The 18,590-nt window shown below is 40.9% G+C and overlaps 1 protein-coding gene across 2 annotated transcripts in view; it reads right to left on the bottom strand.

The window, feature by feature from the left end:
- SV2C (synaptic vesicle glycoprotein 2C) overlaps window positions 1–18,590 on the bottom strand; it is a 209,254-nt gene that overhangs the window by 86,164 nt on the left and 104,500 nt on the right. For both annotated transcript variants that reach the window (XM_030567289.1, XM_030567290.1), the window contains exon 4: window positions 8,388–8,539. In XM_030567289.1, coding sequence (XP_030423149.1) covers window positions 8,388–8,539 — 152 coding nt within the window. The remainder of the gene's footprint in view (window positions 1–8,387; window positions 8,540–18,590) is intronic.

Raw genomic sequence — 18,590 nt, 5'->3', positions numbered from 1 at the left:
TTAAAACTATGATATTAAAAATATGGTTTTGTTTACCTACCATTTTATGAACTTAGTTACAGTCATTTAGATTCCTCATGTGAAATTACCGGATTTAATTTAATTGGGATGTGACTGATACAAAATGAAGTTTTGACTAAGGTTCTTGTTGTATCACAATATAAGCTTTTAGTTTCTTCACCTAATTGATATTAATTAATCCAAGTGTTTTGGAGTGAATAGATGATTAACTGTGTGTATTGTATATTGGTTTCTTTTAATACGTGGAATGCCCTTTTAATTTTTAAAATAATTTTCTTGATTACAATTAAATAATTTAAAATAATTAAAGATTTTGGGTTTTTTTTAAAGAAAACCTGTGCAATGTATCTTTGGAACTAATGTGCATGAGATAGGCAGCAACACCTCAAGGCCTTCCCCTTAGTACCTTTGACTCTTATATTAACTCAGAGGCAGATTGATAGATACAAGCACTAAACAACTGCAATCAAGGAAACAGCAAAGAAATAAATGATCATAATCTAATCAGAAACAAGACAGCTGCCTAGGCACAGTTGCTGGATATGATCTAGGAACCTGATTCTTTTCCTAGAGTAGAAGTGGTATGATCTGCATGAGTGAACAGAGTGTTCTATAGAGTAAAACTTCTGAGTTCTATTCCCACTTCTACAAATGGCTGATCTTTAGACTTTGCACTTCTTGAATTGCTTTACATAGGTTGGAAAGCACTGCTAGGCTAGATTCAAAAGATTAGGGAAGATTAAAAAAAACAGACAAAGGAAATAGAAAATTGGTATTTGGGAGGATTGTCTCTTCACCAATCTAAGGAATGTAGCAGTAGCATAGCAAAGATACTGAAGGATCCCAAAAACCTATCCGCAGATTATGTCATCTGAGATTGAGATGGTGCCAGAAAAAATATATGCTTTGAGTGTTGAGGACAAGATTGAGCACAAGTCAGTCAGTCAAAAAAGAAATGTACAACAATTAATGCGGAAATGAGAGCAGCTTCCCACAATTAAAAGATAGGCTTAAAAATGTATGCACATTTTTCATAATTATACCAATCACCATTACAGCAGACATTTGTTACAAGATATTGTTTATGCATTAGAGAAAAAGAGAACTTTAGCAAGCATCAGTGTATCTCCACAACCCTGCCTGTATGTGAATAAGGCATCCTAACTGCAAAGTTTGACATGTTGCTTGTTTAAAAAAAGACTCATACAACTGTAAGCAGGAATACTGGAGAAGCTCCTTGTCTCTTGGGAGAATGGATCTGGGGAAATTAACCAACAATCAGATGTGTTATAATGGAGGAAGGGCAAACACCATTCTTTCCTTCTCATTGATTTAAATGGTACAAACCAAATACATCTGTCTCCTGCCCCCCACTCTTTTATCAGTCTGTCCTGTGCCGTGCTGTGTTCTAAACAGTTACTGTAAACATACAGCAAGATTTTTTTTACCTTGGTGTTACTTTTGTTTTAGTATTGCTAAATACCAAAGTCTTGGTGAAATAACCATCCACATTTAAGGAACAGCACACCAATAGCAAAACTGTTTCTTTTAGTTAATCTTTTAGTTAGTTTATCAGTCTAAAAGTCTGTGTATTGTACATGGACGTCAGGTTCAAACACCATATCGATTAGTATGAGGATTCTAAGTTTGGCTGTCTGATCTTTGGGTCAGTAATCTTTCTATTGTGCCTGTGGGTCCAGAATCCCAGGTATTGAGCTAGGTGGTAGGGTGGCTGTAGGTCATGGATTCTACTCAGGTTCTTGGCTATTTTTTCTGCCCTAGGCATGTTAATTGCTGCAATAGTCTGAAGTTTGAATGAAATTTTGTTTTGAGGATTTATATAAATATTTACATTTTACTATTATATTTAGACAAGGAAAATGGTGTATTTGCATCTTTGGAAGGGGGGAAGGTGCATATACATAGCTGCATTAGAATGCATTCAGTCACTGTGGGACTCTTATTCCCAAGGGCATTCTGCGCCAAAAAAATTAAACTGTTTCACACTATCTTAAAATTCTGCAAAATTCTGTAAATTTTATTTGTCAAATAAATGTGCAGGCTCCAGCATGGCACTGGGGAACACAGGCCACTAGCTGCACAGAAGTAGGAGATCACTGTGCAGCCCTCCTTCTTCCTCCTCCCCCTGCCCCGGGACAGGGACTAAGCAGTGAGGCTGCGCCCATCCCTGAAACAGTGCAAGGACCGGGCCTGCCCCAGAAACACCCCAGGGCCCTGCCCCTCTGTGCCAGGTGCACCAGGTGTGGGCAGGCAGGCTCAGCAAGGCAGGATCCAAGTGTGGAGGAGCTTAGTGTGGGGGATCTAGGTGTGGGTTGAGAAGGTTCTGTGTGGGGCAGTCTGGGTGTGGGCAGCTTAGTGGGGGTTCTGGATGCGGGGGGAAGATCTGGGTGCACAGGGGCTTGTTGGGGGGTTCTGCATGCAATGGTAATGGGACTCTGCAGGGGGTCCAGGTGAAGTTGGTTGGGGCTCAGCAGTGGGCTGGGGAGTCTGGGTGTGGAGGGATAGAGCTTGGCAGGAGGGTCTGGGGGGCGGGGCTCAGTGGAGGGCCCTGATGCTGGGGGAAGTGGGACTCAGTGAGGTGGGGATCCAGGTGCAACTGGTTGGGGCTTGGTGGGCTGGGGATCCAGGTGTGGGTGTCTTGTCAGGGTGGTCCAGGTACAGAGGGAATGGGGCTTATGTGCGGGGGTTCTGAGTGTGATGGGTGAGGCTCGGCAAGAAGGTCTGGGTATGAGGGTGTCTGGATGCAGGGGGGTTGGATGGATGGGGGAGCAGCTCCCTCTCGAGGGACCCTCCCCCTGCAGATGAGGAGTGATAGGTGCGGGGGGGGGGGGAGGGGAACTGCAGCGCTTCCTACAGCCAGGGGAGAAATCTGGGGGATGCTGTGTAGGGGTAGAGGATATCCCGTCCTCCCCGGTCCAGCCTGGACTAGCAGCTGAGCCCAGTGCAGGGTAGGATCAGCCAGATCCTCCCCAGTCCCGCCTCCTGCCCCACAGTGATGTACCTCTCTGCTGGCTGCTCTGGGCACCCAAAACATACTGCTGGGGAGGGTCGCATGACCAATCTTGTGGCTTCCCTTTGCTTCTCCATTAGAAAGTCATTTTTCTGCAGGGAAGCAAAGAAATCGGCAGTGGTCATAAATTCTGCACATGTGCAGTGGCACAGAATTCCCCCAGGAGTATATTCTGGAGGCAAATATCTCCAGATATTTGTTTCTATGTACCAGCATGACCCCATCTGGGTTCCAAGAGGCTGGGATGGGGACAATAGCTTCTCATGTAAATGGTTTGAAAGTGCCATTGCTACCTGTTTATCCTGTGATTCTCTGGGGGCCTAGCTGCCTCCACATGCAGCCTGCCTGTGTATTTATGTAACCCACACACCTTCTGGGTGTGGTGTTCTGTTCTATCTAGTGGCACCAAGACCACTTAGAGAGAGAGTTAAATAAGGTGACTTTTTTGTGCCAGAGAGGCAAAATGATTACAATGGCTTGGGATGACTCCTCTTAGTTTCTTAGCCCCCAGTTGTGGAGTCATTTGACTTTATATTGAAGGAGATATTTGGGAGTAATCCAAAGGATAATACATTTAAATCTGCAATGGAAACAGGAAAACATTTTTTCAGACTTAAGACGGTGCATTATATGAAAACCAAACACAATGCCAAATGTTTACCGCCTTTTGACATTCATTAAAGATATTTACCTTCAAATATTATGCAGAACTTGAGGTTGCAGTTTCAAAATCGTATACAAAATGGCTCATTAACCTTCCTATAAAACCTAGCCTAGTGACAGTGTAAGTCAGTGTCTCCATAGTGACCAGGGGTGGCTCTATGTTTTTTGCTGCCCCAAGCACAGCAGTCAGGCGGCCTTCAGTGGCATGCCCGCATGGATTTGGCGGTGTTTCTGTGGGTGATCTATGAGTCTCACGCCTTTGGCGTACGCACCGCTGAAATGCCACTTAAGCCGCTGGTGCCTGGAGCCGCCCCTGATAGTGACCCATGCTGACCTTGTTCATGGGCTGTAATTGTGAACATCTCTTCACCGATGTTTCCACTTCTAATAGCAGCTCTGTGACATGAACTCCTCTTTCAGGGACCCTACGCAAGTCCACATTCATTTTCAGTTTTAACACAAAGGACAACAATTATAAATTAACAAAGCCCTTCAACAGAGGCACTAGCACTTAGAGCGGAGATTATGAGGGACTTGAAGCAGTGATCTTTCAACATAGGGTCCCTGAAGTACTACATCAGTGCCACCTTATGATCTTTTTATTAATGAAAGTTTTGCTTCGATTTTACCCTATTAGCACATTGTTGGTTGTGTTAATAATGAAAGGTTGGTGCCAAAGCACTGTTAACTTGTTCTACTTTGCCTTTTGATAGCCCCCTGCTTAGCCTCCAGGAATTATCATGCTGCTTGAACAGAAAGAGAGACAAGTTACTGCATATATGTCATGTCATTTTCTTTCTCTCCAGACAAAAAGCGAGGACTAGATGCTCAGCTCGTGTAAACTGACATTGCTCCACAGCCAGCAATGAAGCTACGCTGACTCACAGCAGCTGAGGATCTCCCCTTTTTCCAGAAGTGTCTTATATAAGAGCATGCACTTCTGAAAGGTGTACATCGCTGAGAAAAAAGATTCTACCCTCTCCTTCTAGTTACCCTCTTTTTATACCTGCAATACAAGTATCTACCATGGCTGTCAGCTAATGCGTTTTTAAATGAGCTAACACCTATTAGGTTTAATTCTCCTCTCACTTACACTAGTGTAAATCAGGAATAATTCCAATGAAGTCAATGGAGTTACTATGATTTTGAACAGGTGCAACTGCATTCATTTCCATGGAATTACATCTGATTTACATTGGTATAAGGGAACAATCATGCCTCGTGCACACGCCGTGGCCTGGTCTACGCTTCATTTTTGCTGCCATAGCTATGTCGATTGGGAGTATGAAGAAAAAGGCACATGCCTAATTGACATTACTATGCTGGCAAATGCCATAGGGTAGACACAGTTATACTGGCAAAAAAGTCTGTTTGCTGTTATAGCTTATTTTGTTCAGGGAGCTAGGATAAGCTATACCAGCAAAATAACTCTTGCTGATATAAGCTCCCTAGGAGGGTTTGCCAGTATAGCTGTATCATTGTAACTATGCTAACAAACCCTTCTGTGCTTAGACAAGGTCCACATGAAAAGCAAAAAGCAGAGAAATGCCTCCAGTCTAAATAAATAGATTACTGAAGTGGATGGACTGGGCTATTTAGAATTCTGATTTGCTTCCTGGTAGGTGAAGATATAATGTTGAGGATGACTGGAAAGTATTTTGGGGGACAAGTGAAGATTTTGGACCACTTCTGGGGGAAATGTAGAATTTATAAAAGAGAAAATACCAATACATGTGGTCTGTTTGACCCAAACCAATATCAAAAGGGTAAATCATTTAGAAATTAATTTATCAAACTTGTTTCAAAATAAAAAGGGAGGAAATCTTGAAACACAAAGCACTTCTCTTTCCTTGTTTCTTTTCTTTCTCTTCCTCCTCCTTGGGTGCCATTCTGGAAAGAGGAGAGGGGGGAATAATGTTGTTCAGCAGATTTATGTGTGTTTGTGTTGCCATTCTGTTCTTTCCTAGTCCTCTGAAATACCCTGCCTGTCTTCAGCCTCACTGCCCACTATATTATTTTCTCTCTCATTGATATCTATTATTTTATAGCACCTGTAATGGTGCTAAATGCTTCACAGAAGGCATGGTATCTGAAGCCTAAATTAAAGGTGTCATAAAAGTGGGAGCAATGAATAGTATGACTCTGATGAAACAGGAAGACCAATATTTGCAGCAATATGATCATGTTATTACTCACCCAAATGCACATCTTAGTGGTTCAAGTTTTTTTTTTTAACATTACACCTACATGTGATAAATGTATTTATCATGCACATTTGTGAAGGGGATATACTAGGAACAAGGTGGTGTCTGGAGAGCACTGTATCTGGCAATCCCCAACTGGCAGATACTTTCCTGGAGACCACTGCAAGGTGGAGCATATTAAAGCAAACCCCAGACTGCCCTAACATGTGGCAAGCCAGGCTGAAAACCAGGGAGGTGTAGCCAGCTTTCCAATGGTTCCACATCTCTACTGCACTCTGCAGACGCTGGAAGTGGCAGAGAATCTGGCTCAGTGAGTGATAATGGAGGGCTAGAATTCAGCAAAATACTTTTTGAGTAGAATTTCATTTTAAATATTTGAATCTTAACCTTTCGCAGTGTAGCTGCATAGTTCTTGTTAATGGCAAGAAGAGTTATGCAGCATGTGCAGATGATATGGACCTCATGGGTTTTAAATGTAATCTTGGTGACAAACAGGATCTTCTAGAAACAGTGGGCCACATCCTTAGCTGGTGTAAATTGCCATAGTTCATTTGATTTCACCGATATGATCCCACTTTTGCAGCAGCTGAGTATCTGTCCCATTGTTTTTAAATTAGCCAGTGGGGTTAGGTAAGTCCATCTGAGAGTGATGACCCTTGTAAGTCACCCCACTAAAATCCATACAAGTGGTTTTACCAATTTTGCAAAACCGATGTTTGAATAGAAAAGTTTGTGCTTTTTCATTGTGATGAAAAGACATTTTTGTTGGCAATTTCCCCCCTTTGCTGTTAGGATTCCTCTTTTATGGAGGGGAGAAAAAGCACTGCAAGGTCTAAGCCTTGTGTGGCTGAATCTAAAGAATATCATCCCTCAGAATTTTCTTTTACATTTCTTTTTAGGTCTCCAGCTGAAGTGATACCTCCCAATAACAAGGAAGAAAGGCCTGATTTAGTATGGCTTTCTATTACTGGTGTTCTTCCACTGTTGGAGGATGAGGTGAAATAATCCCCTAGTGTCATTACTTTGGCATAGGGGTATGCATTATTATTTGAGATTTGTTTTCATATAAAGTTACAAAACACCATCTCAGGAAAGGTTACTGAGGTATTTCTAGAATCTTCAGTAAAACTAGACAACCTTTTAAAAATCAATTTATTATAATGTTTGCATTTCTGCTTCAAGGTAAGTGTAAGTAAAAGAATAATGTATACTAGAATGAAAAGTTACTTGGTATCCATAGTACTTTACTAATTGAAAAGTAAAATCAATTCATATATTCTTGCCAGTAATTGTTTTTGAATTTTGGCAACTCAAGGACTGAGAGGCCAGGTCAGAAACTCATATTCAGCTTTTCTGTGAGCTTCCCTGATTAATTTTAATCCAAGATTTTTTGCTATCTGACTAAGCAGATTTAGTCTGTATAGTTATGACCCATTCCTCCTTTTCCTTCCCATCACCTCTCCTCATCTCCTTTATGAAAGCCTCAAGAATCCCCTGTTTTCTTCCCTTTACACTCCAACTCTTATGGTCACCATCGTTCTGGCTGAAGAAAATTGGTTAGGATTTCCATTGCATCTCATGGCAGTCCTTTAATTGTTTGGAAAGGTGCAATGAGCAATGTTTCTACATCCTGCTTATCCACAAGAGCTTATTTTTAAAGGGCGCTGAGCAACCTCTGTGCCCACTGAAGTCTGAGAGTAGTCAACACCTCAAAGTCAGGCCCAAGCGCCCAGGAATCAAAATTGTATCTCAATGTTACCTTTTCACTGTGCTATGACTTTCAGGAGCTCTTTCATTATATTGGTGTGCATTGTATAGCTGGACGTTTTGTATCTTTTTCAATCTAGAAGTTGTTACATTATATTGCAGTCCATTCTATTTCTATGTTTCTGAAGTACAAGAATAATTTATGGCCAACCAGCCACTGTAGATTGTCTTCTGGGCTGGAGATGCAAACATTAATAAGAACCACCTTCCTTGCTCTCCTTTCCGAAGATTTTAAGATCTAATGCCTTACTCTTTCTTTTTTTTTTTAAACAAAGGGGATAACTTTTCCCTTCAATCTATTTCAGCAGCAATGGCACAAATACACCACCATTGTTTCAAACTTTTTCTGTATGATGCAAGTTATTATAATATCTGTTTACCGCAAATACATTTCTTCAGTTTCAGTGATAACACTAATTAAATTACAAGAGATTCCAGTGTATTAAGTTCCAGTCTCATGAGGTTCAGGGACAACTGGCTGAAGAATGAGCAATGGCTGATTTTTGCACGTTTCAATATTTTGTAATTTATGGTCTGATATAATGTGTCAACTTGCCTAAAAACAATCAATTAGCCCTTTACAGTAAGTGGGTCAATATTTTGAATACAAACTCAGAGTACTCTCTTTTTCTGACTGTAAAGTGGTTTACTGATTATGTACGATAGGAGTAATACACACGTGGGAAAGACTTGTTTCTTACCATAGTGAGGAATTATTGCCCAAGCCATGGCAGAAGCATAGATGCCTCCAATCATCCAAAACATGCACAGCCAACTTAAGTGTTCACCACGTTTCTCTCGAGCAAGAACTTCAGAAAAATACGAGAACACTGTTGGAACAGCTCCGCCAATCCTAAAGGGAGACACAAACCATGTGTTAAAGACAGAGCAATAGCAAGTCTGAACAAACATCACTACTGTACCTGCTTCAAACCTGAACTAGTGTTCTTATCTTTGTTTGTTTTTCTTAAGTACATTGCCACTTTAAGAAAGATCCTCTATGTGCCAAAAGCCTGACTACAATGCATTTGAAAACTTTTGGGGAAGCCCCACACTTTTGACACAATTAAATGCATAGATTTTCATGGAAACAGTATGGTCAATGAAGAAGTGCCAGATTACATTAATTGTCAGTGAGCTGTGTTATAGAGCTTGCGGAATTGTAACCAGCATAACGTTGTGTATTTGACTTAATTTATATGAAAATCCATATGATTATTATGGTAGGATTGGTAGTCTACCAACATGATGACAAAATTCTCATTTAGTATAGAGAATTTTTTAAAATTAATTTTTCGTAAAATCTTCTGGAGTCGTGGTATAAGTAATAGCTGCTCTCCCTCCATTTACTCCTTCTCACCCCAACTTCCCAAGTCTTGACTTCCCTCCTTTAACAGAGGATAGGCAAAAAGGATGTTGAAATTTGCAATATCCCTGATTATTACATGTATGCTTAAAAAGTGTTATGCAGTTATATTTTGTCTGATTTGCTAGTAACTTATGCTGATGTTTCTCTTTTTGGTCTTTGAGTATTGAATTTTAATTTTGGATGCAATGACTAGAGAGTTGTTACTTTATTTCTCCCTACTGTGCAATACTGTACGTGCTGGTAACTCTTTGACGTTACACAGCAATACATATTTTATTGTTACCCACATTGTTGGAAGACTCCTATACAGTATTTTTACTGAATGAACAAATGCTAATAAAAAACAAAGTTTAAGAAAATACCTGTGATTAGAACTGAACAGTTTGAAATGAGAACTAAAGGCCTTTTCTTCATTGTAGCATCCTGGCAGTTCTACCTTAGTTAGGCATTTCTAAGGTGCCCATCTTCACAGTAGCTAGGAGACTAGAAGCATCTCCTACCCTGTCCAGTTGTTTCAGAGTACTTGAAATGAATGGGTTTTTTATTACAATGAGCATTTCTGAAGCTTGTGCTACCAGGGGCCATACTGCTAAAAAATGATGTCATCTGTGACACCAGCAGTATTAAAATTGGGATCAATAAATCACCATCAATACCAATTTACCAATGAGAAGGAGAAATTTTGTTGTTTAATATTTAAGCAAAATGTTTACTCATTATGATTGCCAACTTAGATTTAAAACAATGTAAATTGGTTTATTACATCTGATACCAAGCTTGTGTTGTGCTAGGGGTCCAGCATCAATGACACAAATCAAGCCCCTTTTCTGCAATGTGGCCACAGCCTGCAGAGAGCTTAGAAATGTCTATTTAAAACACACTTTTACAGTTCATCTATGGTGAAAATATGGACCTCTCAAAAGGCTACATTGAGAAAAATGGTTCAGCTTTCTTCTATAAAACCTAATAAAATTCAAGACAGGCATAATTTTCAGCATTAGATTCAGGCCTTTCATTATTGGTCTTTAGCTCTTTGCTATAGGCCAAAAAGACAGTTAACCTTCTTAAAACTGCAAAATGTTCCATCATGTCCCAGGACTCAAGATTTGTGCTTTCATTTTTCAGTGTTCAAGACAATGTCTATGGGGCTTCAAGGAGTATTTTCATATCAGTGAATCTCTCAGAGGACGTGGGATATACTCTGTAAAACAGCTGCAATTCACACCTGGTGAAGTTGCAACTGAATTTCAAGATAAGGATAAATGCACATTTATGCTGCTCTCACACTGGCTGCTAAAACTGATTGGGAGAAAGAAGCAAGTTTACTAACAGGTTAAAACAAATATTATAGAGGAAAAGAGTAATACAAAAATAAACTTCTGCCCTATGAACATTCAGTGCGTTCCAATACAGTTTATTTTAGAAGATGTTAAGGTACTTCACTAAGTGGTTACATGTCTCAAGGGGTTTGTTCTTTTGTTGCTTCCTTCTAGGCATCAATTTGCAACGGATCCATAATAGACTCTTACATATATTATAAATAGCTCCTGAGATAGACTGAAGCATGCTAGTTCTTAAATTCTCTGCAGAAGTCCTGCTACACAGATTCATAGCCCCATAAAATACAACTCTTGCTACAGAGCTAGAAATGTAGTGTGAAATCTTCATCCCCGCTCCTATTCTTTTATGGTGGATAAAAGGGCCAGAATGGTGTAAAGGGGACATTACAGCCTCATACCAATCTGGGTGAGAATCCCCCTGGTACAGACACAGAAGACAATCATAAGGCCGTTTTCCAAGGATCCGCTTTAAGTCCTGGAGTAGGGAACTGCTGGATGTAAGCTTGTGGAAAGCAAGTCAGGGATGAGGCTGCAGCCCACGGTGCTACTGAGATTCTGAGCCTGTGGAGGATGTTGTTAGTTTAGACAGGCCCTCAGAGCAGCCTCAATCAGGCTGGGGTCTAGTCTCCAGAACAGCCCAAGACTGGACATGTACAAAAGTGTTTTAAAGCTGCCATAACCTCCCCTTCTAGTCTGAGGTGGAGCACTGACTCTCACCCCTACAAAAATACCCTGAGTATAGCACTCGCTGCTCAAATTAAGTTCCTTATATTATGTTGGAGAATCACTGGCAGTGGCAGAAACAAGTGTTCAGCACCTCGTAGGATGAGGCAGGGATATGGAATCTGAACTTGTGTTGACTTAGTGATCAAAGTGCTCATCTTTTAGAAGCAACATTTTCACTTGGGGCTTGCTTTAGCCTGTTCTTTTAACACCATATTTGCTTTGAAAACGAGTTCTTGGCATGGCAGTGATTTTTTCCCTATAATTGATTCTATCCATTAAAGAAGTTTGTGGTGGCCTCAGGGTATATTTAACTGGTATTTACATATTCTGGTCACTCTTCTACTAGTCTTATCACCATATTCTTGCTTCTAAATTTGATTAAATGAGGGTCCAGATTGAAGCAAAAAGGAAAATAGTCACTTCTAAGTTCTTGTCACGTAGTAGAGAACCTAGTCTATATCCACATATTGCAGTTACTATGGTAGTAATTACAAATTCAGGTAGCCTATGCAATGTTGTATTAATAATAAATGGTCATATTTAAGTATTTAAAAAGAGCTTTGCATGTTCAAATCATTTTACAAAATTATCCAGTACACAGGGATAGTTCAGGCAAATCTGGGGCCCATGACTATGAAATTCAAGATTCAGCATGTAATCTTATTCCCAGATCTCCAAGGCCATGCAAGCTGTGGGGCTCGGAGCTTAGCAGACCTCAAGGCAAGGGAATGTGTCCTGAGTCTAGAATTCATACAAGTGTCTGTGGAGGTTTAGGGGGAAACGGCTGGATGTTTCCTAGTAAACAGAAGGAGGGAGGAACTTGTAACGTGCCGTATCCTAGTGTCATGATAAAAGGAGAGAGATCCTGATCCCCAATAAGCAGCTTAAGATATCACCAGGATGCTCTCTGTCAGCATAAAGCAGCTCAAACTCCTGTGATGAGGTCTACAAACCCAACATAACACACAGGCAGAAAGAGGTTAAGAGCTCTTCCTGCCTGCAGACACCCAAACCAGTCCCACCGTGGCATACCTATGAGAAATAAAGAGGGAGGAACAAGATAAGAAGGGGGCAGAAGAGTGTGGGACTTCAAGGGAGCAACAACTCTCCGCTAGTCTTGCAAAGGAGCTAGCAGCCCCTGGAAGTACAAAAGGATGGGGACAGAAGCCCTGAGAGCTAAGGACTTTTTGACTTGTTTATGGACTATGCCTTTTCTTAGTTGATTTGATTTATGCCACTGCTGCTCAGGTCAAGGCCCAACCCAGGTCACTTCAACTGAGGTTTTGAAAAAGACGGTGTCCATTACTAATGATGGGTGGTACCAAAAGTGGGATATCACTACCACTGAAAAGTGGACAACTCATTAAAAACAAAACAAAAAATTTACAACAAAAAAGTCCCATACGAAGGTGAATCAGCTCCTACAGTGGCTAGTCAATTCACAAGCACGACAGCAGCAGTGACAACAGCAACTGTTAAAGCAGATGGTGACACACCAGTAACAGTTATTACAATATATGACTGACCTGCTGCCTTTACAAAGCTGCTTGAACCACACCATGGCAGGAGCTGTGCCTACCAAAATTTGGGGAACATCCCTAGACCTAACATTTCCCAAGATGATGGCAGATGATGATCCCAAGTCCTTCCAGATAATCTTTGAGAGACTAGCGTTGGCATCCCAATGGCCCTCAGAGCAGTAAGCTATCCAGTGTGCCCTATTTTGGCAGGCGGAGCTCAGGCAGTGTACCAGGACCTTGATTGGTTGGCTGCACAAGATTATAAACTCGTGAAGACAGCCATATTGAGCCTGATAAGGCATTAATGAAGAGACCTACCATCAGCTCTTCTGCAACGAGAGATACCCCCAAAGGCCAGGCAATGAGCAGTTGCCCAGAAACTGAAGGACTTCTGGTCGTGCTGGTCAGAAACTCAGATGGGACCAGAGGCAGTGGAGCTGATTGTTGTTGAACAGTTCGTACAGATTCTCCCATTGGCAGGCCAAGACTCGGGCTGCAGACGCTGGCTGGAAACACTGATGGAAGCGATCCACCTCATGGAAGACTACCTGACAGCTCAAGCTGCCTGGGAGCCTCCCACCAAAGAGGCAGCATGGGCCACTATGAGCAACAAGGAAGAGAACAGCACCATGAGGGAGAGATGGGAACTAGGCCAGATAAGGCCCAGGAAGGCCCTAACACCCATCTGGGTGTCAGAAAGAACCCACAAGGGTGCCTCGACAAAAGTCCCCCAGGATGACAAACAGACACCCCGAAATATTCAACAAGACCTTTCCCACCTGCTTACACAGGCACAGGGTCACCTTGAACCTTCACAGGAAGACAATAACCAAAGTCATGGGCCAGGGCAGGGTGCACTTGTTTGTTTCTCCTGTGGCCAACTGGGAGACTAGAAGTACAAGGGACTTAGATGGAGATGAAAGCCCTGAGGGCCAAGAGCTTTTTGTCTTATGTTATGTTATGTTTATGGACTACCTTTTTCTAGTTGCTTTGATTTAAACCAATGTTGCCCAGGTCAATGAATGACCCAGGCCACTCAAACTGGGGTTTTGCACAAAGCAGTGACCATCACCACAGAGAACACCACACTGGAGCATGGGCAGCTAACATCACTTTGACATGTCAACCTGCTTTTAGCAGGCTGGATTGTACCCTATGACTTAAAAACTTTGTATAGCTGAAGGTTTGGAAGCATTATTTGAATTTGCCTTGGTAATATATGATAACTTTCCAATGATTCAGCTGAGTTATTCGAGATCTTTGCTGGCATAACAGAAAAAAAATTGATCCACTGTATTTTTATAATAAAATTGAAAATGATGTATTAAAGCAGTCTGCTTTGAATCACCACTAGCCCCTTGGTAAAATTATAAACAGGCGTGAAATTTTGACTACCATGAAGTCAATGGAAGTTTTGCCATTGAATTAAATGTGACCAGGATTTCACCCTGCATTTTACAGGGAATAAAAACACCCTTTCCCACAGGACACAATATTAAATCTGCTTCAGACAATTAATTAGCTAAACAAAGTAAGCTATGAGCCCTTGTTAAATTTATGAATTATGTTGTTAATCCTCATTTGTAAAATAAACATCAGGCACCAAAATGTATATCTCTTCACACACACACACCCTCTTCTATTTTTTTCTATACTGAACTGAAAAGACTTGGCCTTAGCTTAAAAATGCTGGTTATTCTGACAGCACGGTGGACTGATTTAAATCATGATTGAAATCACCTGATTTTTTAAAAAAAACACATTGATTTAAATACGTCTGAAGCTTCATAAAACCAGTTTGAAAAATTGTGCAATTTATTGCAATTTTAGATTGAAATTTATAATGAACTAAATTATAAATGCTTTCTAAAAAATGTCTCTACTATTAGGGTATCTTATCTGAATATTATAAAATTTCTATAGGCAAAGAACAACATATCAAAAAGAAAGGCTCTGATCCTACAAACATTTAAGGAGGTTCATAACTTTACACACATGAATAGTTTCATTGACTTCAAAGTGCATAAGTGTTCACAGCATCAGGAGCTAAAGCCTAAATCTGTATTTTTGTTAAAAACTTTTCTCTTGGTGGCATAAAATCTTTATCACTTCAACACAAAATTGCTTCAGTTTTAATAGTGGACAATTATTTACATTTTCATTACATAAATAAAGTTATTGTGAACTTTCAATACCTTGCCCTCAGCACTTCAGCTTTCTTGACTAGTGGAATTTCAATATACTGCCCTAAAAAAAGGACTGAGACTTTGAAGTTGATGCAGTATTCTGTTGGAGGCCAGTGACATGAGCAAGAAACGGAGTGGGGTGGTGACACCTCAGATTGCTGAGGAAGCACATAGCTGTATTTTGTAATATTCCCAGGCATAGTGCTTACAAGTCCAGTTGGGTGGTAATGAAGGCATGTTTTATCAAGACAAGGTCATCATCTGCAAGAATGAGACAGTCTTCTAGCCAGTTGGAGTCCTGCTCCTGGGGATTTTCGTTACAGTAGATATGTCCTTCCTAAAAATATTACATGCACTTCTGAGCACTGCCTCATGAATTCATTCACTAAGGGTGTTACAAAATTTATACCATTTGGATAAGTGCTAGACAAAATGGGTTAAATTCATTCAATGGGCTTACACCAAATATGAAAGTGGTCCAAAATGTGAGGGTTGTTTTTTTTAAAAAAGGTATCCTGTTGTTTTACCTATCTTATTGCAAAAAGGACCTTAACTGCTTCTTACATTTATCCTATCTACACCTATCATGCCCATCTGTCATCCAACTTCAGTGAAGTTTCACTCAACCTCCATCATAACTGTGTTTTCATATCAATTTTCGAATTTTAGACAGCAACATTTAAAGAAGAGAACTATTACTTACTGGAAAAAAAATCACTCAAAATAATGTATTATGTCTTAGTTTTCAGCAAAAGAAGGTGCAATTGTTGACCTCAAAAGAAAATTCATCATACTGAATACAAGTTTAAAGGAACAGGGATTTACATTTTTATGTTTGAACTAATCAGTAGTTATCATTTGTTCTGTAGAATTACAAGAGTGAAGAACAAAAAAGAATTTAGCCAATATATGGCAGGAGAGATGGATTTCTGAAAATAAACAATAAACTAAGAGGCATCGCTCTATTTGTCACATCAAAAAAATTATAAGCGTCTGCTAATCTACCTGCAGGGCTGTAATTTGTCGCAGTAGATTTGGGCAACACACACTGTGACAGCTGGGATGCAAGCAACACTTATGCAGAGCAATCAGGAACCTGGTTTTAGAAAGTATCTGGTGTTTGTTTGCAGATTTACTCATGAAAGGGGCTTGAAATGCAGAGGCATGTCAGGAATAAACAGATAAATAGGAAAAACACACAAGATTAAAATGCATAAGGCAGTAATATGCTCTTTGACTGAAATATCTAGTCACCTTCTGCTTATAAAATGAACCAGAGCCAGACAGTGAAAGTACAGTAGAGATTATAGTGGTCTGTGATAGCATTTGCAATATTCATCCATCCTTTAACCTGTGGTCAGCTAAGATGCTACATGAGAGAGTTTGAAACATACAACTGCTATTAAGTTGCTTCTTGGATTGGATCAACCCAACTACTGTCCTGCTTTTCCTGCTCCACTGTCCGATTGCAACTGTTACTTACCCTTCCTATCAGCTCCTCTTTTCTCTGCCTGGTTTTTATAGCCTGGTGACAGACTCCCACTGCCACCCAGTCTCATAAAAGACTTTTTCCCTTCAGAGCCTTCAGGAAACTGGTAATATCTGAAAGTGAGCAGGCAATCATAACACTTTCCCTAGAGGAATAACTGCTGAATGATGCCTTAAAAATTGTAATTTAATGAAAATCGGTACAATGCAGTTCATTGTAACTGTGTTTTAAATTCAAGTGCTTCTGGACCATGTATAGTAGGATGCAGGTCATTTGGGTACATGTGCAGCCTAAATGTCTATTAGAGAGAAATAGCCACTTTCAGATTGGAGGTTTAGGAATTTTAATCACTAAGAGAAGCCCATGACTATGGGGTTAGGTGACTGGGGCTCATGTGACTGCTTCTGGGACTATATAATACAAACCTCTAGATGCAAGCTAGATATATGGAGCTATGTCCTTACCCTTCCTCAGAGTTCCTTCTAGTACCTCAAAGGTCAGCGCATAGACTCTGAAGAAGTGGTGACAGAAGGTGGTTTGCATGGATCCATGCAGGCACTCATCTCAAAGGACTGCCATTGCACGCAACCTGATTCTGGTCCTGGAAGTTTGGTAACTGTGATCCTCATAAAGGTGGTCTGAGCAGGATCAGAATAATGATTGTAACACTATTCAATTAAGTACCCAGCTCTTCAGGCTAAATCTAGGGAGCAATGTTATGCAAAAGCGTGTTCAGAGCACCAGGCAGCAGCTTTGCAAGTAGGCTCTATTGAAAAGCTTCTTAGAAAAGCAGTGGCAGCTGAGCATTGACTCCAATTAAATGTGCACCAAGGACTGCAGGACGGAAACTCTCTCTAGATCATAACATGTCTTGAAACAAATTGTTATCCTCTCAGCAGGTGTATAAAGCCCGACCCTTGGATATGTCCCCATAAACTACAAAGTCGAGGGGAAGTATCTGTGGCTTTTGGTCTATTAATTTAGTAGGTGATTGTTCTTCTCACATTTACGCTACCGTAGAACCTCAAAGATATGAACTAACCGGTCAATAACCTGGCTCCAAATGAGGTATAAGTATGTAATCAGGCAGCAGCAGAGAAAAAAAAAGTAAATACGGTACAGTACTGTGTTAAACAAACTACTAAAAAAAATAAAGGGAAAGTTTAAAAAAAGGTTTGACTAGGTAAGGAAACTATGATGGTTGAGACAGTCCTAAGAAAGCCAAGATTTCAACCTTCCTCCTCCCTCCAGTCTCCCCCCCCCAACTGAAAAGTTCCAGCCCCTTAGAAAGTAGATGTTACACCTTGGTTTGCACATGCTGAAATAAACTAGAAGTTTTAGAAAGCAGCTTCTCACAGTTAATATCATTGCTACTGAAATAGCTGTGACATTTGAGGCACTGTAAGCAGCCTTGATTAGATGGTTGTGGCCTCTTACATCTTCAAGCAGATGATCCATGAAAGATGACAGCTTGTTCCACTTGGCGTAATCATATCTAGCAAGAGGATCCTGATAATTAGCCACTCTCATTTGTGGAGTTGCAGATAAATAAGCCTTCCTATTGTCAGGATACTTGGGGAAAGTAGTCAGAACTAGTGGCAGGAGCCTGGGATTCCAGAACCGAACTAGGGGTCAAAGCTAGCATTAGGATCAAGAATCAAGCTGAGGTCAGAGTCAGAAATTAAGCCAAGGGTCAGAGACAGAGTCAGGAATCAGGCTAAGGGTCAATACCAGGTATCGAGGTCCATGTTGGCGTTCTAGTGATCAGCTGGGAGTCAGACCCAAGCTCAAGACCAGAGGTTCATGAACAGAAAAGCAGGGCAGTCATGGCAGCTAGCTAGGGATGCACATTATTGCCTGGACACTACTCGGTACATTCCATGGGTTTATATAGGGACAAGGAGCCAATTAGGGATCGCTAAGACTACTGTCAGTCAGATCACTTGAGGTGGAACTTCCTGTGGTGGTGAACCTCTCTCTGTAGATTATGGGTCAGAGGTAGAAGCCAGCTTACAGCTGCTACTAGGTGGCAGTGTGGGCCTGCCAGTTGCCTCACAGCACTTCAGGTTTGGGTTCAAGTCCTACATCTAGTCAAATAAGCCAACTTCTCACATCCTTATAATGAGCAATGGATTTGTGGTTTTGACTTGCACTGGCTCACAAGCCACAGCCACTACTGAAGACTTCAAAGCAGGGCTGCAGTAGAAGTAATGGTGGAACCAGAGCCTTTCTGGAAGTTAGCGAAGGGTCATCTAGAGGTCATTGACCAGTCCA

Source organism: Gopherus evgoodei, chromosome 6 (assembly GCF_007399415.2).
Source record: "Gopherus evgoodei ecotype Sinaloan lineage chromosome 6, rGopEvg1_v1.p, whole genome shotgun sequence".
In the NCBI taxonomy this organism is placed as follows: Eukaryota; Metazoa; Chordata; order Testudines; family Testudinidae; genus Gopherus; species Gopherus evgoodei.
The sequence above is the reverse complement of the archived record's forward strand: the minus strand, read 5'-3'. Positions and strand labels throughout refer to the sequence as shown.